A 22,611-nucleotide genomic window follows, 5' to 3' on the forward strand; every position below is an offset into this window, starting at 1 on the left:
GCAGGTGGCTTAACAGAGAGGGAGCCATGGTGGAGACAGGGGCAAGTACTCAAAGGTCTTAGAAACTGTTAAACAGAAGACTTCTTTCTGACCTCCAGGTGACTCGGGTCAAATGGGTTTCACTAAAGAAAGGAGTTATCTGGTGAACCAGCCATTATGGACAGAAGCTAGTGACTGGCAGCTGGTGTTGGCTACAAAACAGAAACATCTGCCTCTGACTTGTAACTGGGTTTCAGCACTTCCTATAATATGAAAGAGACAGGAGGGACCAACCAGTCTTTCTGAAAGAGGGAATTCACATGAGAACTAGAAAGTTAAGAGATGGTTGTGCTAATCCATCGATATAATTATGCTTGTTTTATTTGAACCATCATCCCCTAGTATATTCTTCTATCTCTGTCGCCAGACTTCTGCTCTACTTTTTTCCCCCAAATCCTCTCTGGGACTTGACGCTGATCTCTGAAGGGCAAACATGCAGTGACAAGGAGCACAGCTGTCCACCCACCTCCTTGGTCTCCCACAGCTGCTTCGGGAGTGGCTTGGGGACGTTCAGCAGGTTCTCTTCCCTCAGCGGGCCAGGGAAAGACACCACTGAAGGGGAGAAGAAGCACAGTCGCCGTGTTAGAAGGCCCCCCACCGCACCCCCACCTCTGGCCCAACAAATGACCTCTGTGAAAACGGCTGAGTTAACACATATTGACTGTCTACTACAGATGGTGTTTTGAGTGTTACTGTGGGGGATGCATGGGTGAGACGTGAATTCAGCCCCTGAGGATTTCATACCCTACACATGGGAAAGGGTGGCATGTGGATACCCATGTCTGGAAGGAGGATGGGGGAAGGCCCCAAAGGTCGAAGGGCTCAGTGCTGCTCTGGGTGGATCAGGAAGAGCCCAGTCTCTAGGGCTCGGCACTGAGGGCAGCCTTTTAGGGACACAGGAAACGGCCATCCCCAGAGAGAGAGCAATATGAACAAAGGCTGAGAGAGAGTGGAGGCGATGGACAGCCACTGAGTATATAAAGGAGAAGGGTGGGAAGGTCAAGGTCAGGTCAGGGAGGGCCTTGCAAACCTGGTGAGGAGAAGATGGAAGAAAAGGGATGAGGGGGGACCCACAAAAACCCAGGAAAGAGGGAATGAGGAAGATAACAAAGAGAGAAGAGGAATATTCCATGGAAGACAAGGTGGCAGTGAAGATGCCTGGTCCTGGGCTGGGTGTGGGGCAGAAAGAGGAGTTGAGAACCCAGATGAGGAAATCTTCTCCAGGGGATCTTCCTGCCCCAGGGATCTAACCCAGGTCTCCTGCATTGCAGGTAGATTCTTTACCATCTGAGTCACCAGGGAAGCCCCTGAAAGATAACATCAGATGACAGGAAAAGTTGCAAGGGCTGCGTGAGATGACTTAAGGCTACTCCTCATGAGAGTCTGGTCATAAGAATATGGCTGGAATGGACTACAGCACTGTAAAGGGGATTGTTTCCTTGGAGAAGTTCATTGCTTTTTGTCACTTCATACCCAAGACTGGCTGTAATTCTTCAAAGAACTCACTGGGGGAATGCAAACAACCTTGCAGCCATCGCTTTATTTCTGTCCTAGTGGATTAGATATTTATTGCTGTTTCAACTTTTCATGATTTTACTCCTGGCCTGAAATGGCCTTCCCAGAAAGGAGTACATAAGATGACGAAAGAGATGTGCACCTCTGGCACAGGAAGCGCCCCATTTATCACAATCCCTGTAAGTCCTGACCCCTGCGGTGTATAAACCTAATTTAGTTGTTCACTTTCAGATTATGAAAATTAAATTTCAGGTTATAAAATTTTAGGGAAAAGAAAACAGTGCCTGGTACTGAACTAATAAATGAGCTGTGTCAGGCCTTCATCTGTCGATGGCTTCCAGAGTCATTTAGTAGATCCCCAACATTAATCAGCTTTATGAAACTCATTATCTTCTATAAGGTTTGCAATTTCACTTTGCAATCACTTTGCATTTTCCTCACATTATTTATATCTTTCGATTACTGGCTCACAAAACTTTCTAAACAAGCTGAGAAAGACAGCTGAGGAAGGAAGGATATTGGAACAACCAATGGCTTAAGTGTCTCATCACTATTCTCATGTGATCACAACTTTTGCTCCCCTGTACAGCCTTGTGACTATGGGACCATGGGGACCCAGATGACAAGGAGCCTTTGTAGTCTAACCACACATTTCCCTTCTCACGGCTTTGATCAGGGCTGGCCTTAATTTTATAGAGCATCTCAGAAAAGTAAACCAGTCAGCACTTGTCAGCGTTTTTGGGAAGTCCAGAAAACTTGAGTATTAACTAGATCAGATGTTAAGAGGAGGTTATGTACACGACAGTCAGCATCCCACTCAGCACAGGTAGGTGAAATCAGATCATTACCTTCCCCATGCACGTCATTCTCACCATCACAGAAACCTAGTGGGAAAGAAAAAAACACTATTATGCGGTGCTTTCACATTTATTTATTCATGAATTCGTAAATCTTTCTGATTCAAATAGAATTTTGAAAATTCCAAGGCGATTTTGGTATAGTGATGTTCACTCAGATGGCATCAGCATTTATACTAAACTTAAAATTGATAGAACTAACTTCCAACCAGTCCATTCTAAAGGAGATCCGTCCTGGGTGTTCTTTGGAAGGAATGATGCTAAAGCTGAAACTCCAGTACTTTGGCCACCTCATGCGAAGAGTTGACTCATTGGAAAAGACTCTGATGCTGGGAGGGATTGGGGGCAGGAGGAGAAGGGGACGACAGAGGATGGGATGGCTGGATGGCATCACCAACTCGATGGACGTGAGTCTGAGTGAACTCCGGGAGTTGGTGATGGACAGGGAGGCCTGGCGTGCTGAGATTCATGGGGTCGGCAGAGAGTCAGACACTACTGAGTGACTGAACTGAACTGAATTGAAGTCTAAAGTTGGTGCCTGTCTACTTTTCTTTAAAATTATCTCCATCTTTAAAATCTTTTACTGCCTCTGTCCTGAAAGAAGAACAGTTTACAAAGTCTGAGAACCTCTAACCAAATCACGAAGAAAAGAAAGAAGTAATTTAGAGAGTGAAGTAAAAAGGCACAAAGTGTTAGCCGCTCAGTTGGGTCCGATTCTTTGTAACCCCATGGACTGTAGCCCACCAGAATCCCCTGTCCATGGGATTTCCCAGGCAAGAATGCTGGAGTGGGTTGCCATTTCCTCCTCCAGGGGAGCTTCCCAATCCAGGGATTGAACCCACGTCTCCTGCAGCTCCTGCACTGGCAGGTGGGTTCTTTACCACTGAGCCAGCTGGGAAGTCTATACACATACGTGTATCCCCTCTGTTTTGGAGAGATTGTTCTTGCAGTGGAATGTGAGGTAGATTGAAAGGAGAAAGTCTGAAGGCAGGAAGACCAAGTGAAAAACTTCCATAACAGTCCAGGCAAGAAGGAAATAAGTCGGGGTATTTATTGGTAGCGAGGACAGAAAAGAGGCAGCAGGTTTGAGATACACAGCAGGCGTGGAATGAACAAGACTTGGCTACTCAATGGGTGTGAGGGGTGTGGGAATGAGAGTAATTAAAGACAATTAACTCCTGGTTCAGAGTTTCGGTAACTAGAAGGATGATGGTGGCAATAACCGATGTGTTAGCACCAAGTTAATATATAACCAAAATATGTGAGAAATGGAATGTTTCCTACCATATCAGTAAACAAAGGCTGTCACAGTCACCAGCGATTGCAGCCACCAGGGAACCCAGGAAGGAAAAAATACCAGCCCTCAGACTACAGCCACTCCCCATGGTGAGCCCTGAGGAAATTCGGGATGTGAAAACACAGGATACTGGCCCCGGACAGCTGAGATGCATACGAAAGGAAGGATTTCAGTGAGCCCAGACTCTTGCACCTTCCCATACATAGAAAAGCGCTAGGTTCCTTAACCTGGGTTATCTGGTTTTCTTTAATTAACCACAATCTTTTGATGTTCAGACTACCTGCCCTTTGTTGCAAAACTCCTATATATCCTGGCTCCTTCTGTCGCCTCCTTAGAGCAGTCTCTCAAAGCTATCTGAAATGCCATCTCCCGGCTGCAGTCCTCATTTTGCCCAAATAAAACTTAACTCACAGCTCTCACGTTGTACGATTTTTTTCCAACATATCCAAGCCTGGATTTTTACTACTGGATGAAAAATATCAGATGATACAACTATAAATAAAGGGATAAAAATAAAAGGGAACGAGTTGTGAGTGGGTATCCAGAAGCAGAGGAAACATGGATCAGCCCTGCAGGGGACAAACAGCCACGACCAAGGCTCATGTGTGCTCCAAGAAACCTCGCGGACCAGGAGCCACGGAGGGCCGACCTCCTGAACGGAACTGAGACCGCCTTCCCTCTCCTCACCCTCATGCCTGACGAATCGAAAACACCTCCCAGCACAGCCTGGATCTGCTGAACAGAGGTGGAGGCAGGGGGCAGAGTACTTAACCAGAGTGTCTCTCTCAGGAAACCTCCCCATTCTGGGCCCTCCTGCCACCTGCGTGACACCTCTGCCCCCTCTTTAGATCTCAGATGCCTTTGCCATCCCCCTCTTCCTCCTGTCTGTGCAACCAAGGCTCACCTCTCTCTCGTTTGTTTAGTCACTCAGTTGTGTCTGACTCTTTGCGACTCATGGAATATATAGCCCACCAGGCTCCTCTGTCCATGGGATTGCCCAGGCGAGAATATACTGGAGTAGGGTGCCATTTTCTTCAACAGGCTCATTTCTTTCAGGGTTATTTGCATTTTAAGCCTTCATGGTGCTGGTCAAAGGTATAGTATTACCTGTGGTAAGATCACTGGGGTTCAAGGCAGATCTCCTTCCCTGGGAAGGAGCTCAGGGCTGTGTTTCTTAAGGCTGGTGAGACTCAGCCTCTACAGCTCTGGGTGCTAAGAAGACAACCATCATGCCTTGCTCTGCCCTTAGCTCTAGACTGCTACTTGAAAGGGCAAGGACCACCCTGGCCCCTTCCTCCACTCGCTAGTGATGAGCAGAGGTGGGTTAGGTACAGTCCTAGACTACAGGGCAGTGGGCAAGTGTCAGAGAGTGCCATCAGGCTTACCCATTCAGGGGGTATATGTGTGTGTGTGCACGCGTGCATGTGAGTGTGAAATGATAATTAAACTGCACATGCTGCCAGGGAAATGATCAACATTTTTCTTGACAAATTCTGGATAATTAAACAAGAAGAGAGAAATTATAAAAATCTTGCTTGGTTGCATAAAAATCTATTTCTCTCATTTCCATCAACTCTTCACCAGGGATGCCTGTCTCGCAAACTGAATAACCATTATGAGAATTACTAACCATGTATCAGCCTAATGACTGTGTCTTCTTGGGACACAAACTTTTGCTTGTGAATGTATCACAGCTTTCTGCTCATGTAGTTAAGCTGTCAGCAGATGCTCCCTTATGATCTGCTCAGAACCAAAAAAAATAGTGGGAACATTAACTGAGGCTACATCACTATGCTCAGGAAAGATTCCCAGGGAAAAGGCAGTTATTGCTTTCTGCTTGTGGAGTCTAATCCCCAGCTTCAATTATAATTTTTCCCATCACTTTTTAAATCTTTACTTTATTTGGTCGCTCCTATAATAAGAAATACCTTTTTGCAAAGCTAGTCGATATTTTTAAAAGTCTGAAAGGAAAGCAAATGAGAAACTTTCATGAATGACAGGGGGAGAGGGGAAAGACAAGAAACTATTTAAAATAGCTCCCACCAACAGATAGAATTCTCCAGAAATAATTCTGATCCTTGGAGACTTGAATAATATTTTAAACACACTGGCTTTCCCATGTAAACACGGCCATATTTGGACGTGTTTCTGAGTTCTGCTGCACTTCCAAGGCAACTGAAGCAGGGACATGGTTCAGACGTCCAGGCTGGAGGTCGGCCTGCCTTCCACAGCTGTCAGATACCGGGGTACAAACACAGCGGGCTCAAGCTGCTGATGTGAAAAGCAGGGACCCTGGGACTCTGCTCCAGGATTTCCTTCTTTCTTTCTGCTTTCCCTATGGCTCCGTTGTAGGATCAACGCTGACACTCTGTTGCTTTTCTTATTTGTCCTCACTCAGGCCTTCTGACACTTCACACCTCTTCCCTTGCAGGCAACATCACTCTTAGGGTAAATACTTCACTTGATTAATCACTTGCTTTAGCTATTTTTCTTCCTCTCTGCATGCAGGCCTCCAAGTCTTGTTACTTAGGATTTCCTTGTTCCCTCTAAACTTTTAGGCTTTTCTAGAGAAGCACAGACTTTAAACAGAGGGCAACACGAATACAGGCATGGCAGAGGCAGAAAGGCAGCTCTTTCTTGGGAATTCCAGATCGAAGTCTAACCGTCTGGTTCCCTCCCAATCCAGGGAGACTAAGACCTTGCTGCACCTTTCTTAGGCTTATATATTCTCCCCCTCTCTTTTATTTTTTATTTTTTTTGACCATGCCATGTGGCAGACATGTAGCCTGCCAGGCTCCTCCATCCATGGAATTCTCCAGGCAAGAATACTGGAGTGGGTTGCCATTTCCTCCTCCAGGGGATCTTCCCGACCCAGGGGTCAAGCCCACGCCACCTGTATCTCTATATCACAAACGGATTCTTTACTGCACTGTGATTGGAATCTGATCAGATTTGGGTCATTCTGGAAGCAGATGGCATGACTCTTTCCCCTACTCCTGGTCACCCTGGGGAGGCGGGACAATGACCTGCAGCAAAGTGGGCAACAGGTGAGCTCCCACTCCTCTGGCCCCGGGGCTGGCCCTGCCTGCAGGGCTCCCGCCGTGGGGGCCACCCTGGGCCAGGGCTGCTGGCCACTGGGGGAGTCAGTGTCCCTCTGGGGTTTGGTCTGAATAGACATGGCCCCCCAGAGAGAAGCCACTTCCTCTTATCAGGAGGAAAGGTGGTATCCACCTCCCTGTGTCACTTCTGCTTTTATTTCTCAGTTTGTCCAGATCCTGGCTGGAAAAAGGGCTTTCAGAGAACCCGACATAACACTGGACTGGGAAGACAGGAGACTGCAAATAAGGAGACCAGTTAGAAAGTTGCTGTGAGTCCCTGTAAAACTGATGAGGACCTTACAATGGGAGAGTGTGGAGGACACAAAGTCTGAGGGCCGAGAGACGCCAAGGAGGACCTGCAGAGAAAGAGGTGGGAGGGAAGGCCCACTCTCACCTCATCACGAGCACACACACACCTCCCTGGCCAGGAGCTGTTCTCTGTGGAAGAAGAGCCAGGGAAAGGCACATGGTGTAAGCTTGTCTCTCCCCCTGCTCCCCGAGGACAGAACAAGACGGCGCAGTACTGGCTGGCATCCAGCCTACGTGTCTTACCCACGTACGAGGCAGGCCAGGCCGACTGGCCCCCTCCTCCATAGGGGTCCTGGGGCTTGGTACTCAGAGCGCTGGTGTGAAGAGCAGAGTCAGAATTGGTCCTAAGGGGGAGGAGGGAGAGAGAGAGTCTGGCTGAAAAATCCATTTTTTCCTTAGTGAAAATGCAATATTCTTTCCTGAAAATTACCAACGGGAGAGAAAGCAGGAATAACCGATTTACAATCATCCATAAAATGAGGGGTTTGGACCTACCTGCAGTCCCTTACAACATCAGCCTCTGAGGATGACCCACACCCAGAAGACAGCAATTTGTACTTGTGAGATTTCACACTTTGAAGCTAGTGGTGTAACGATATGGTTCAACAAGGAAGACACTGGATTCACGGCTTTCTTAAAGAAACGTTCCATCTTTCCTCACAACTCAGAAGATGGCTGTGGCCAATATATTCTCTGCAGCTGGGCTAGATCTTCTCCATCTGGGAATAACTCCTCCCCTAGGAAGGATCACCAAAGCAGTGGCTTTCCAGCCCTTCCAGGGAGAATACAAGGTCGGGGCGATTTTCAGAATAACCCTGATGTGTTCCCTGCCCTTTCACTCTTGCCCTCACGAGCACAGCGGTCTTCCAAGAGCCTTGGGACGTGCAGTGTCAGTGCAGGCAGCGCACAAGCAGAGGATCGAGCTGTCTTCAAGAGACACATGAAGGGGACAACGCCTCTCTTCTCAGTGATTTCCTTTGTTTCAGAAAATATAACTGTGCTTACAAAAATATGATTTATGTTGACATAAATGAGTTTATTTATGAGTAATGAGTTTATTACTGCTATTTCTAAGTGTATTAATAAGTATCTTCTATAAATCTCTCAATTTAATTTCCAATATCAATAGCTAAATACAAACAAATGTATCCACACGAACAAACACTGTTAGAGGGCCTCAGTGGTTTTTAAGATTGTGACAGAATCATAAGACAAAAATTGGGGGAACTGTTGAACTACAGCAAATTTCTGAAATTCTCCCAGACAGTTGCAGTTTACATGAAGCTTTGACTCCAAGAGACATTATTTACTTGTCTCATCAAGGGACAAACTGCCAAAAAAGAACTTGTGTGAGGCTTCAAATTAGCCTAAAATGCTTCTCTGTGGGCTGTTTCAGGTGATGCCTTCTGCAGCCACTAAGCCCCGTGGCTGGACTGTGTACCATGGCTGGGTTGGGTTTACACAAGGGACAGGCAGTTCAGAACCAGGATGAAGCAGCAGCAAAAGCAAGGACTCTGGGACCGGGGAGCCTTGGGTTCAGATTCAAAGAGACTCAAGAGAATATCAATCAAATGCAGAGAGACAACTGGGGAAATGTGAATACAGACCGGGTATTAGATAATATTAGGAATTATTGTTAATTTTGTTATGTGGCATAATGGCATTGCGTTATATTGTTGTTGTTTTTCAAAGGTTCCTATCAGCCTTATAGTGTTAGAGATATCTGCAGGTGAAATACTCTGGCTGGCTGGTGGTGGGATAAGGGTGGGAAGGGAGGAGGTAGGGGTAGACACAGAAGCTAAAAGATGGGCACACGGAATTCTTGGAATGCTTTTCCCTTTTGTGTATGTTAAAATTTTGCACTGAAAAAAAATTTTTTTTAATCCCAGTTCCATCACATATTAGCTAAGCAACCTTGGACAAGTCATTTGTAACTTCTTAGAACAGAAAGTCATACTCATTCTTGTAGAATGTGATCAGGATTGAACAAAGTGACTTAAACACTGGGGTCAAGCTTGAAGTGATGGTTTAATGTGGTTATTGAACGCTTATGCTTCCTTGTGTTTCTTATGCATCTTATTTAATCCTTGCAACCATCGCTTGATGTAGGTACTGTTATCTTCCTTTTTCCAGATGAGTAAACTGAGACACAGAGAAGCCATGCAACTTGCTCAAGGACACAGAGTAGGAGGCAAACTGTCATTCACTCAGACTTCATGTTCTCACAGCTACATTGTCCTGAGCAGACGTTCACTACACGGTGGGAGATTTAGGTTGCTTCTTTTTAACACTTCGTATAAACACAACCCATTGATATAAGAGTACTCTTGCAAACAGATGATAGATTAAAAAGCAGCAGGATCAACAGGGTGATTTGCCTTCTTTAAAGTTTATTTCTACTAGAAAACAAGCTATGTACCTGTTGAGTGCAGATGTTAGCCTGAACCCAGGGTGCTTCTCTTCCTTCCAAGGAGGCTGCTGCCTTTAAAAACCAGAATAACATAAAAAGAAAAGAAGTTCAGTCCACAAGGAGAAAGGGAAACCTCAGGCCTGGGTTTGAGAACCAGCCCTTCTATTCACTCAGCTGCACAGCTGCTCTCTCCAGGTCCTGTGATTTCTCCCTTCTATGATAAAAACTATCAGAAATTCGTGCAAATAGGGCAAGCAAATGAGCCAGCTGGGCATGCAAGGAGGTTTTTGGTCTTTTTTTTAAGCAGCAAACAAGCACTTTTGAATGCCTTTCGAAATATTTCAGATCCATGACCAAATCCTCTCTGGGGATGTGAGGTCTTATTCCAGATGTGTGAAAAACTACCCCTCATCACATCCCCCGAGTATGTGCATAGGGGATGCCTGGCAAACCCTGATACAGAAATGCCACACTCCTCTACAGAGGTCCATAAAGAGGAACGTAACTGTTACAGTAATCCAATGTTTGAAAATATTAATCTAACTAATCCTCATGCTCTAGAAAGCATAGGACATTTTTCTCTTAAATACAAATTTTTTATAATCTCAAATTGGAAAAATCTTTTTATGATTTAATTAAAGAATCTGCCTGCAATGAGGGAGACCCAGGATCGATTCCCGGGTCAGGAAGATCCCCTGGAGAAGGGAATGGCTACCCACTCCAGTATCCTTGCCTGGAGAATCCCCATGGATAGAGGAGCCTGGCGGGCCACAGTTCATGGGGTTGCAGAGAGTTGGACATGATGGACTGCCTAACGCTTTTATGACTTAAAATAAGATACTGTGTTTATTCTACAATCATGGATCCCAAGATTCTTAAGGGTTGCTGAAAACCTACTTGCAGTAGGGGCCTGCTGTTATCCATCTTCATACCTGCCTTTCCCAGGTCCTGACTACATTATCCACAGTAAGTGCTGTCAGTATCTGCCCCAAGAATAGATGGAGAATGCACTTCAATCCAGGGAGCTAAAATTTTTCAACATGTCCATTTCAAATGCCTCTTAAATCTGACCAGGTGATCTGAAAATGATATCATGCATCCTGGATATCATGCATCCTGGATGTAACAATCTTTTCAGTTAACTCTATATTCTGTCACCTCCAGTACTATTCCAAAAAATACTCAATTTGGGGTATATATTCTCTACATATAAAAATACTCAAAGAGACCCTAAATCAAATCCACTATGCAAATTACAATTTTAGGAGCTTACTATGGCCTCTGTTTCTTTCAGTAGCTTACCATGACACCTTTATATATTTAAATATAATAATACCAACTCAGACTATTATGTTGGTCAATGTATTCTGAATGTGTTTCTATTTGGTCTTTAAAATGAAGACCCAGATTGATTTAAATAACTTTTAATTTTAGACTTTCATATAAGCCCATGATTATATGTGGAGAGACTTAAGTTTTATGAGAGAAAAAAAGAGTCTGTGCTTTAGATTAGAAATTTCTAAAATGACCTCTGAGGCGGGTAAAATAAAGTGAGAGTGTCCAAGCACAGCACACGCCCATCATATCTTTGAAAATATGACTTGCTTACCTGGGCCAACTTTCATCCAGGGGCTGTGAGGCGTAATTTGCTCCAAGCGTGCTACCATCAAAGTAGAAATTTCAATCAAGGAAAACTCAGATGAAGGGGAAGTTGAGGCAGAACTAAGAGGCTGGAGTCGCGTGGAGCTCCACTGCTGAGTTTTCAGTTTGTATCTTTATCTCTATACCCGACAGCTCTTCCTCCTACTTCGGCTTATCAACTTCCTCTGGAAAAGTCCATTCCTCTATCTCCTAACCAGCACCATCTTTGCGTGATTCACGTGGGGTGTTTCTTTTTTTTTTTGCGAGCCCAAGCTCTTTTACTTCCAAGGACTGCCCGCACCCCCATCCGAAACCTGGTTTGGCTGTCGCTCTGTGTGGGCCTCCCTGTCCACAGAAGGTACCCACACCCAGCACTTCCATTCAAGGTCACTTAACCCCTGTGACTAGTTCAGGGATGGACTCACGATACAAACAGGGGAAGAAAGGACTATCCCCAGCGGAGGTGGTGAGCTCGGGGACCATGTGGGCCTGGGTTTCTCTCCCTGGAAGTCAAGGTAGAGGTGGCAGCCCCCCAGATACTGAGTCTCAGTGCTATTGTATGGATCCCTGGATCTAGCCCTCTGGGCTTCTAGTAACATAAGCCAATAAATTTCTTTTTTCTTCAAGTTGAGGGTTCCTGTTTCTTACAACCCAAAGAGAGCTACATTAGGTTTATTGAGAAATGTGAACTTCCTTAGATGGTCAGGTGGCCTGTTTTATGGATTCTATATTCTTCACTGGGTCTAGCCTGCCTTAGAACACATTCCAGATGAAATGGAAACAGGGAAAAACAGATGGGATGCTATACTATATGTGCTGAGTACAATAGAGCTGTTTGGTTAATTTAATTATACTCATAGAATACCTTCTCAAAACATTCTAAGTCATATTATTCTCCTGTGATCTTCAGTGATTCTGTATAAAAGAAGCCACCACCATCTAAGGCTCAGGAGGTAGTGGGGGCCTTGATGGAGAAGAACTATCATGCAGGCAGAACCTGGCATTAGTAAAATATGGACACTGATGAACTCTTAAGGAAATGTTTCCTCTGCCAGAAGCACTACGATCACAAGTTTCACTTCCTGTGTACTAGTGTGGTCATGTCTAGTTACCTTCTTTCTGAATCTGAATCTTAGTCAATGCAATAAAACAGAGGTGCTTTCAGAAGAGAGACCAGACGCTTCTTCAACATTAACTATTAGGCTATGCAGGAGACATAAGAGGCGTGGGTTGGATCCCTGGGTCCGGAAGATCCCCTGGAGGAGGGCATGGCAACCCACTCCAGTATTCTTGCCTGAAAAATCCCAAGGACAGAGGAGCCCGATGGGCTACAGTCATGGGGGTGCAAAAAGTTAAGACACAACTGAAGCGACTTTGTACATATGCATGCATGCAAAGTACAGGTCGGAATGGACCACAGTAGGGGACAGAAGAGGAAAAGGTGAAGAAGAAACAAGAACGTCTCTGAGAGGAAAAACGGCGGTATCTTAGTTGGCAGAACCACTAGGGAGAAGGCACTGGACTTTTCTCTTTTCAGCAGATTTTAATGAACCTCTGTCCAGAAATACTTAATTCTGAAGCAGAAATTTACCACTTCTCTCAGGACACTGCCACCTTTAAAGTCATTAAGTCCACTTGTCTAGAACCTGTAAACAAATTAGAACACAGTGGTGTATTAGTAGTACGACGATCAAACATCGATCATTTCAATGTTGAGGAGTAGGTCGGCATGTTAGCCTTTCTGATGTATATCAACAACATGGAAACGTGGTGAATTTCTGAGATTTTAATATGACGGGGCTGAGGCATCAAAAGTTAAAAGATGTGACCTCTGAGCTCTCTCAATTCTCACCATTCATATCTCACTTAATGGGTATTCAAAACCCAACACCTTATTGGCATCAAGAGATGCCCTAATGTTAGCGATCACTTATGTCAGTTGTTCAGTCACTAAGTTGTATCCAACGCTTCGACCCCGTGGACTGTGGCCCACCAGGCTCCTCTGTCCATGGGATTTTCCAGGCAAGAATGCTAGAGTGGGATGCTATTTCCTTCTCCGGGGGATCTTCCTGGACCAGGGATTGGTACATGTCTCCTGTATTGGCAGGCAGATTCTTTACCACTAAGCCACCAGGGAAGCCTACTCATGTCAGTGTGTGTGTGTGTGTGTGTGTGTGTGTGTGTGTGTGTGTCTGTGTGTGTGTGTGTGTCTGTGTGTGACTCAGTCATGTCTGACTCTTTGTGACTCCATGGATTGTAGCCCACCAGGCTCTTCTGTGCATGGGATTCTCCAGGCATGAATACCGGAGTGGGCTGTCATTTCCTTCTCCAGGGGGTCTTCCCAACCCAGGGATGGAACCCAGGCCTCCTGCACTGAGGCGGGTGCTATACTGTCTGCTTTACTGCCCCTCATGTCAGTAGCTTACAGCTAAATTCAACAGAAGCAGCTTAGAAAACGCTTATTTGCTCTTCTGAAGATCTGAGAAAACTTTATTCAGGTGGCTTTAATCACTCCACAGTACTAATATGCCATGAAGAACATCCTAAATAGACAGAAAAAATACCCTTATTTGTAAACTAGAATTTACCCTTCAATTCAATGAACATTTCTACAATGCCTGCGAGTTGCCAGGAAACAAACAAGAGCAGCCTAGGTGACAGGGAAATCAAGTCAGATTAGCCCCTCATCCGTTACCACCTTGAAAGAAAGGGAAAGTGATAGTCACCCAGTTGTGTCCCACTCTTTGTGACCTCAAGGAGCTTGCCAGGCTCCTCTGTCCATGAGATTCTCCAGGCAAGAATACTGGAGTAGGTTGCCTTTTCCTTCCCCAGGGAATCTTTCTGACCAGGGATTGAAACTGGGTCTCCTGCATTACAGGCAGATTCTTTACCATCTGAGCCACCAGGAAAGCCTCCATCACCTCAGTTAAACCTAAGTCAAAAAACAATCTACATTATAATGGATCTTTTGATTTATCCCCCTGTGCACTGCTTTTCAGCTCCTTTTCGGGCTCTTCCTCTTCTGCCTTCAACCCTAATAGTCCCAGAGTTTCTATGGCCTCACAGTCTCTCAGCCCACATCCGCCTGCATTGCTCTCAAAAGCATGTGATGGGGAGAACAGCTCGGTTTCGTGGGTACCATGTAGAGTGGGAGCAGGGTGGGAGGCTGGAGAGAGATTCCGGGTGCAGCCACTTTGGGAAGAGCACCTGAGGAGACTCTGAGAGGCAGCCCCCCTCCTCTGTCCTCCATTCTTGCCTTGCTCAGTCCCATCCATGTCTTTGGCTCCATCCATCACCCACAGTCCAGTAACTCGTGAATCCATACTTCCAGCTCGCCACAGTTCTCATGAACTCCAAGCCCGCCCTTCCCACTGCCTTACTCAGCTTCTCCACCCCCAGCATCCCAAACTCTACCTCCAACCCCACTCGTCACGCTGCCTCTCCTCTCCTCATCATGTTCCAGTTCATCGTAAGTAATGCAGGGCGCCCTCCACCCAGGCGCTCAGGTGGAGATGTCGGTCACCCTGGGCTGTTCTCTATCCCCAGGCCCTGCGGCTCTGTGGAGGAGAATCCTTCCTCCACGTTCCCGCCCCAGTCCACCCAAGGGACTCCTGTTCCTTCTCAGCTCAGATAACGTTAGAGGGGAAGGCCTCAGTCACCGAGAACGTTCTGCCCTTCTGTTGATGAGACAGGACATCTGTGGCCCATTTCCCTGCACGTGGGTGGGGTCAGTGAGCCTCAGAAACCCCACACAAGACCCACCCTGTCTCTTCCCCAGGCTCCCTAGTCATGGCTGCATGGCCCAGTTCTTCTTTTGGCTTCCTGTTCCCATGCGGGAAGGGCACCTGGGGCAGGGCTCAGGAACTGGGGCAGGGCTCAGGAGCAGCCTGGGGCGCCAGGCTCTCTCTTCCCCTCTGGAACTCCGTTTTCTACTGGGGCTGTGGGGCTGGCCTGTGGTCGTCCACGCTGCTGGCAGGGTTCCTGAACTCTAGGTCTGCTTAGTAGAACCCACATTCACTGAGACAGGTGTCAGGGCTGGATTTAGTATATAAAACCAGTCACCATTTGGTTCCTTCCTAGTTTCTTAACCATGTCTTCACCATCACTCAACTTCCTCTGGTCCTTTGGCTTCCAATGACGTCCTGCTACAACACATCTGCACGTCAAACATGAAGGGAGGCACGGGAACAAGATCTTTTTTGGTCCTTGTGTGTGTGAAGATGTCTTCCTGTTTCCCTCAGCACATGAGTGACAAACGGGAGATGGGTAGAATTCTGAAGTCGGACTCTTTCCCCCTTAAAACTCTAAAAACTTGCACTCCCTTTGAGACGGAAATCTTTAATGGGTGATAACTTGATACTTAGTGATCAAGTAAGATTTGGAAACTCTGGGTTAAAGTTTCTTAACTGCCGGGCTTCTCACAGCCCTAATATAAAACTGTGAAGCTTCCATAAGAGACATAGTCCAACATGTCTCAAATACAACAGGCGGTGCCCTTTGAAGAAATAGTTTTGTTCTATAAACCAATGTTCTAACATTTTCATCTCCTTGTATGAACAGAACCAAAGCAAGGCCTGCTCCAAAGAGGAAAGCCACTCCTAGCTTTAGTGGATCTCAAGGTGGTCTCATCATGACCATTCATTCTAGTTTTCCAGATGCAACACACGCTCCAACCTTGCTGGCAATATAAGTAAGAAAATGTCTAGACGTTTGTTTTTCTCTCTTCCTAAAAACACATCTCTTTGAGAGGAAGGCACTTCTATGAGTCACTAGTGGGTCCTCCTTCTCTTCTATGTACAACCCTCAGGTCTGAGATCATATGACAAATAAATATGTAAATTTATGTTAATGGTTTGGAAACTCAACAGGATGGTGTCTGGGGTACACGTTTGCTCCTTCGAGGAGTGAGAAGGGCTGCTGAGGGCACAAGCAGCTGCAGGAAGGCGGGAGGGCCTCCCTCTGAGTTCTCAAACCCAGACCCTGAGTCGGGGACCAGTCAGCGCCTTGCCTCTGTCCTGACTGTGGTCTGGACTGGAGCTCAGCTGGGCAGTGCCCTGGTCTCTGCCTGTGGTGGCCCCATGCCCATGGCAGAGCGCAGAGCCCAGTGCACCAGCCTTCTCTGTGACCATGGCCACCCACCAGAGGAGGAATGCCCTGGTGCCGGTGCTCTGCTGCTTGTGTCTGGCCACACTGTTAACAGTGTTCACTGTATTTGCAATCACTGTATCATGAGACCAACCCCTTCCTAAGCCAGTGTACCCGCGATCTAAAATAACACCCAAGCCAAGAAACAGCTAGAGTAAGAAAATTCTGGGTACACGTCTTCTCTTTGTTCTAACAAAGATTCAAACCACTGTTAATCCTTTCAAATGATAAAACTTCATTCAGGAGGTAATAGACTGGTGAGAAAGGCAACCATTTTAAGCAAATTATCACAAAATAAAATGAATGCAGGCCATGAAAGGAAAGATGGCACTGCAGCCCTCCTCCCCATCTTTTCTACATATTTTAATATCTTCAACATAAAATCATTCTACTTTTACATTTTACTAGGAGCTCAAAGGAGAAGGCAACGGCAACCCACTCAAGTACTATTGCCTGGAAAATCCCATGGACAGAGGAGTCTGGTAGGCTGCAATCCATGAGGTCGCTAAGAGTCGGACTCGACTGAAGTGACTTAGCAGCAGCAGCAGCAGCAGCAGCAGCAGCAGCAGCAGCAAGAGCTCAAAACTTTGGCCACCTGATATGAAGGTCCGACTTACTGGAAAAGACCCTGATGCTGGGAAAGACTGAGGGCATGAGGAGAAGCGGGTGACAGAGGATGAGATGGTTGGATGACTTCATCAACACAATGGACGTGAGTCTGAGGAAACTCCAGGAGAGAGGGAAGGACAGGGAAGCCTGGCGTGCTGTAGTTGATGGGTTGCAGAGTCAGACCTGACTTAGGGACTGAACACAGGAGCTCAAGGTCCCTTGATTCCTCAAAGGAGACTCACTGTTTATTCATGGGCAGACCTACACTAAATAACTCTTTTAAGTCAGCAGATGTCCAGTCCTGGGACCCCCATTAGGTGCTTGAGAGAGAGATGCCTCACGGTCTGTGAATCAGATGTGTACTGTCTGATGAAAAACTCTAATTCATCTATATATTTATTTGGTTCCTGCTTCTCCTCCCCTTAGGAGGTGATCTGCTTTGCAGCTGCTCTCATGAGTTGACCTGGATACATGGTCAAGTTATATAGCCTACGACTTACTACCTGAAAGGAGACAGTAGCCTGCACACACAGTGAAGTCTCCCTCTCTAGCACTTTGCACAAGCTATTCCCTCTGCCTGAAACATTCCCTCCAGGGGTGTCTTCCTCTCTGTCTATCACTTACAACCACCTGAAATTATTTTGCTTTGATAAATTTTTTTAACCTGTTTGCTGTCTGACATCGCCCACTCAGGAAGGCAGGGACACCGCTGTCTCTCTCACCATGGAGTCCCCAGTGCTTAGAAGATGAGTACCTGTGCAGAAAACGGGTTGTGTGAAAACACCTGTTCAATAAATAAAAACACTGTCCTCTCACATGTTACCTAGCCTTCAAGCCTCAGGTTTTCCTCCAGGATGCCTTCTCCATCCCCCAGGACTGGTTCGGGCTGTGTGGCTGAGTGTGCACAGCCTCCAGGCGGTGGTGCCTGCAGTCGCCACACTGAGCCTCTCCCGCTAGACTGGGAGCGACTAGAGGCCAGAAGTGCATGATTCTCTGCCGTGACACCCACAGAATGTAAATGGCGCCCGGCACCAACTGTTTTTAAGTGAATGACCATTTTTCTCTGTTGCCTTTCCTCAGTCTCCTCCTCTTCTAGATAGTCTTCTAGTTTTAAAAGCTATGAGAGCTTCCCTGGTGTTCTAGTAGTTAAGCATCCACCTTGTAATGCAGAGGACACTGGCTCGATCCCTGGTTTGGGAAGATCCCACATGCTGCAGGGCAACTAAGCCCACGTGCCACAACTACTGGCTCCCGTGTGCCTAGAGCCTCTGCTTTGCAACAAGAAAAGCCACTGCAAGGAGAAGGCTGCGTACTGCAACTAGGGAGGAGCACCTACTTGCTGCAACTAAAGAAAGCCCTCTCAACAACCAAGACCGAGCACAGCCGAAAAAAAAAAGCTATGAGACAGCTGTATTTAAAATGAATAACCAAGGACCTACTGTACAACCCAGGGAACTCCGCTCAGTGTTATGTGGCAGCCTGGATGGAAGTGGGGGTTGGGGGTAGAACGGATACATGTATATGTATGGCTGAGTCCCTGCACTATCCACCTGAAGCTATCACAACATTGTTGGCTCTCTGGCTATAGCCAATACAAAATAAAAAGTAAAAAAAAACACAATAGCTGTGAGGAGGACTTTCCTGGTATTCCAGGTTAAGATTGCATACTTCCAGTGCAGGGGGAGCAGGTTCAATCCCTGGTGGGGGAATTTAAGATCTTGCAAGCAGCAAGGTGCAGCCAAAATAAAATAAAAATTTTTTGAATTAAAAAGCTGTGAGTATATGCATATATTTAGACTATACTTGTTGTAAAAAAAGATCTGAGGTAGCCATAAATATATCTATATGTATTAAAATATTTAGAGAGAACATCTCTGAGAGAAAGAGGGAACTGAGAAATTAGGAAAAGACAAAATGTTAGTCACATCAAGCAAAGAAATACACTAAGTCTTTTACTAGAAAATTCCAAGCAATTTAGACAATGGTTTGATGGACAACCACCTACCTGAGTGTGAATTTGCTGAAGAACTGCCTCCATTCTCATTTCCCTTTTGCATTTCTATCTAAAAGTTATGATACATTCCAGAAAGGAATTTGAGGGATGTGTTGGTGGTTAAATGGTAGAATTCCCGCCTCCCAGAAAGGAAAGGGAAAGAATCAGTCATCATTCTTGCCTGCTCTGATAATGGCCGCATGATGTCAGGAGTCAAGGCATCTTGGTGGACTTGGGTGGGGAGCCCCTGGGTGGGAAGAGGGGAGAAGCAAACATCCTTTGGGGTCCTTATCCTCACTTCAGATTGATAAAAAACTGTGAGAAGCCTGAGGGCTAGACAAGCAGTGGGAGTTCCTCTGTGTCCCCACACCTCCTCCACGGGGGTCTCTCTTGAGTGTGGTCCTGGGGGCGACTGAGCGCTGGAGCAAGAAGGGGGCCCATGCTGGGGGGGTCGGACAGCTTGACTTGAGGGTGAATCTGGGCCCTTCCAGCCTCAGCTGTGGAATTTGGGGCAAGTCACTTTGACACTCAAGTTTCCTCACTGGGAAATGGGGGTTAAAAAAGCAAACTGCCCAGTAAATTTTGAGTTCATCTAAATGATTATGAATTGCCTAGCACAGTGCCTGGCATGAGTAGGTGCTTGGTAAACACGAGAGCCCTCCCCCCACTTCCTGCTTTCTAGGCTGCTGAAGCCAACCCTACCGTCACTGCCAGGAACCCAGCTCTGCAGCAAGACTCACCCCGCCTCTCCTGCCTCCCTCTGGCCCTGCGGGTGAGAAGAACGAGGGCAGAGTGCAGACTCTCCTGAAATACCTACCTGTCTCCTCTCCCGCAAATCCCAGCTCAGGCCTGTTTCCCAAAGCCCTGTGCACACTGCTGGACCCCCAGACCACGTCCTGCTCTGGCCTGATAAGTAAAATTGTCCGATGAGTTCATAGCCTCCTTTTCTGTCTTCCTACTTTACAGCATAGGATTTGGTGTGAATAAATATCACTATGCAAAATTCTCCTAAATACCAGCTTTGTATTTTAGTTGTCATTGATTGAGTCTGAAATTCCCTGCTGCTGCTGCCGCTGCTGCTAAGTCGCTTCAGTCGTGTCCGACTCTGTGCGACCCCATAGACAGCAGCTCACCAGGCTCCCCCGTCCCTGGGATTCTCCAGGCAAGAACACTGGAGTGGGTTGCCATTTCCTTCTCCAAGGCATGAAAGTGAAAAGTGAAAGTGAAGTCCCTCAGTCATGTCTGACTCTTCATGACCCCATGGACTGCAGCCTACCAGGCTCCTCTGCCCATGGGGTTTTCCAGGCAAGAGTACTGGAGTGGGGTGCCATTGCCTTCTCCCCTGAAATTCCCTAAATAGAAAATTATATAAAAATTTCTTCCATAAGTTCTAGCAGCAGGTCAGTGCATGAACAGAAATAAACATAAATCAGCTATCTGTATGTCTGTTTTAGTGTGACCAACTAAATCTAACCTGGTTTAAAGTCAGGGTTAATTCTGATTTTTGTCAATGTCTGAAGAAAACGCTGAGCAGGCCTTGCAATGGGGCTGAATGACAGGCTGTTTATGTATAGTTACTTCATTAGATGGAACTTTATTGACACTTTCATAAAGTAAACACCTACAGGGATCCTTCCAGTTTTCAGTCGCAGAAATGTTTCTAGTTTCCAAGTCACTTAGGTTTATTGCCTCCATTCGTCAGATGAAATGAAGATTTGGAGGCCAAAAGGAAATTACTGGGAAAATAAATTCTGAAAAGTTTTCAAACATTTCAAAACTTATCCTCTCCTCAGACAATGAAAAAGGATATCTGTCGTCCTGGCTTGTCCCCGGATCGTCGGTGAAGGGGGTGGAAGCGAGTCCGGGACGGCCTCTCCACCAGCCCGTGGTGGCGGGTCCCTCGCACGCTGTCTGCTGGGTGGAACACCGGCTGCAGAGAGAATGAAGAAGAGTTGGTTGGCCTGTGACTGTGACATTGCCACTTGTCATCAAGAACAACAACAACTCTTAGCAACAACAGATGACAAGACTGACTTTATAGTTTTACTGGTGTCTGTGACTCTGCCTTGAGTCAAGGTGAATCAAATGCAGCATGGAGCTGTGTCTGCATAATCACAGAATAATTTGAAATAGTCTTGGGACTCCCTAGTGGTCCAGTGGTTAAGACTGAGTTCCCAATGCATGGGGCTGGGGTTCGATCCCTGCTCAAGGAACTAGATCCCACATGCCGCAGCTAAGACCCAGCACAGCCAAATAAAAAAATAAATTAAATATTTAAAAAAATAAATGAGTCTTTAGTGTGTGAAGATGGAAGTTGAAAGAATGACTTTTTAAACACTATCACAATTTGGAGACTATGAATTTTTACACAGAATCCCAGAGACAAGGAGGTATGCATGAAATGAAAAAGAGGTAGGCTTAAGACAGAAACGAAGTGGGTACCTATGGCATCCGGCATGCAGAAACACAGACACAGCATCCAGAGATAAAATGGGGTATTTATGGACTGGGGACTACTGGCTTACACAGTCTTTTTTAAACTCACTGTCTTTTTTAAACTCAACAATGTTTAAAAACTTTTGGGGCTTCTAGTGAAAAGTCTGAACGTTTTAGCCACACTGGTCCCAACTTCCCACACGGCAATGGGGACTGAAATTGAGAGTAGCTGTTCTCTGCAAGTGGGACACCACACCACTTTGATGACTTCTTACGTTAGATGTCTGAGTTTGTGACCCCGAGTTAAGGAGGAAAAAGAGAATAGTACCTGAATACTAGTGGGAAACACGCAACTCGCCATACCCCAAATGGTACAAATGAAAATATAAACAGATTCAAGATAAAGTCATGGTCAATAAATCCAAAGTCCTTTGTTAAGGCAGGCTTGGAGTACACTCTTCACATTTTTGAGTCTGGCATCATAAAAGGCAAAGCTTTTTGATTGGCAAAATCCAAATCCTAGGGTGCACCATTATATTGTACATAATGGGGCAATGTGTATACAAAATTATGTCAGAGGTGTTTGTGATATACATGAAAACAGATTTTCTTTCATGTAAATTGAATCATAGGTCAAAGAGCTAACTTATTATGAAAAGAACCCTATGATGGAGTATGTCTTTCTAGGGGAGTTCCTTTTAGTTAAGAACTAGCCACTCATTTTGCTGTTAAACATACGGATTTTCATATCTTGGATTTGGGAATGACTCCTATTTCTCCCAAGGGGGCTAATGAAACGTTGGGGCTGGTTTAGTTGAACAATTCTTTTACAATCCAAATCTATCAACGCCTAAAATAAAAAGATCTTCCTGAGGAACACCTGTGGTACTGGAAGAAAAATATCCATTGCGATAGGCAAGATGGATGTTGAGCTCAGAAGAGAGAGTACGCTACTGTAGGAATAATAAACTGAAACACCTTTGTTCATCAAGAGGCTGAATACCCACCGTGCACTTTATCAGAACTTGTTCACACAACAGACATAATTTTAAGAGATGGATGACTTTGTTCCAGGACTAAAGAAAACAGAGGTCTCTCTGGTGATAAAAAAAAAAAAAATCAGACAAATGGGAAATGTACTTGAAAACAACATTTTCATCTAGAAGTCTTGGAGCACAACTACGGCCAGACTGGACTCCCAGAGGCCAGCGAATAGAGGGGGCATGGAGGGTCTTTAGAAAGGGGTCCAAGGGGATTTCTCT

The 22,611-nt window shown here is 45.9% G+C and overlaps 1 protein-coding gene across 2 annotated transcripts in view; it reads right to left on the reverse strand.

Annotated features, from left to right (window-relative positions):
- CRTC3 (CREB regulated transcription coactivator 3) overlaps positions 1-22,611 on the reverse strand; it is a 96,058-nt gene that overhangs the window by 21,477 nt on the left and 51,970 nt on the right. For both annotated transcript variants that reach the window (XM_061394503.1, XM_061394502.1), the window contains exons 3-8: positions 20,724-20,843; positions 11,135-11,196; positions 9,535-9,597; positions 7,359-7,459; positions 2,403-2,438; positions 506-591 (exon numbers count right to left, since the gene is read on the reverse strand). In XM_061394503.1, coding sequence (XP_061250487.1) covers positions 506-591; positions 2,403-2,438; positions 7,359-7,459; positions 9,535-9,597; positions 11,135-11,196; positions 20,724-20,843 — 468 coding nt within the window. The remainder of the gene's footprint in view (positions 1-505; positions 592-2,402; positions 2,439-7,358; positions 7,460-9,534; positions 9,598-11,134; positions 11,197-20,723; positions 20,844-22,611) is intronic.

This window comes from Bos javanicus, chromosome 21 (assembly GCF_032452875.1).
Source record: "Bos javanicus breed banteng chromosome 21, ARS-OSU_banteng_1.0, whole genome shotgun sequence".
In the NCBI taxonomy this organism is placed as follows: Eukaryota; Metazoa; Chordata; class Mammalia; order Artiodactyla; family Bovidae; genus Bos; species Bos javanicus.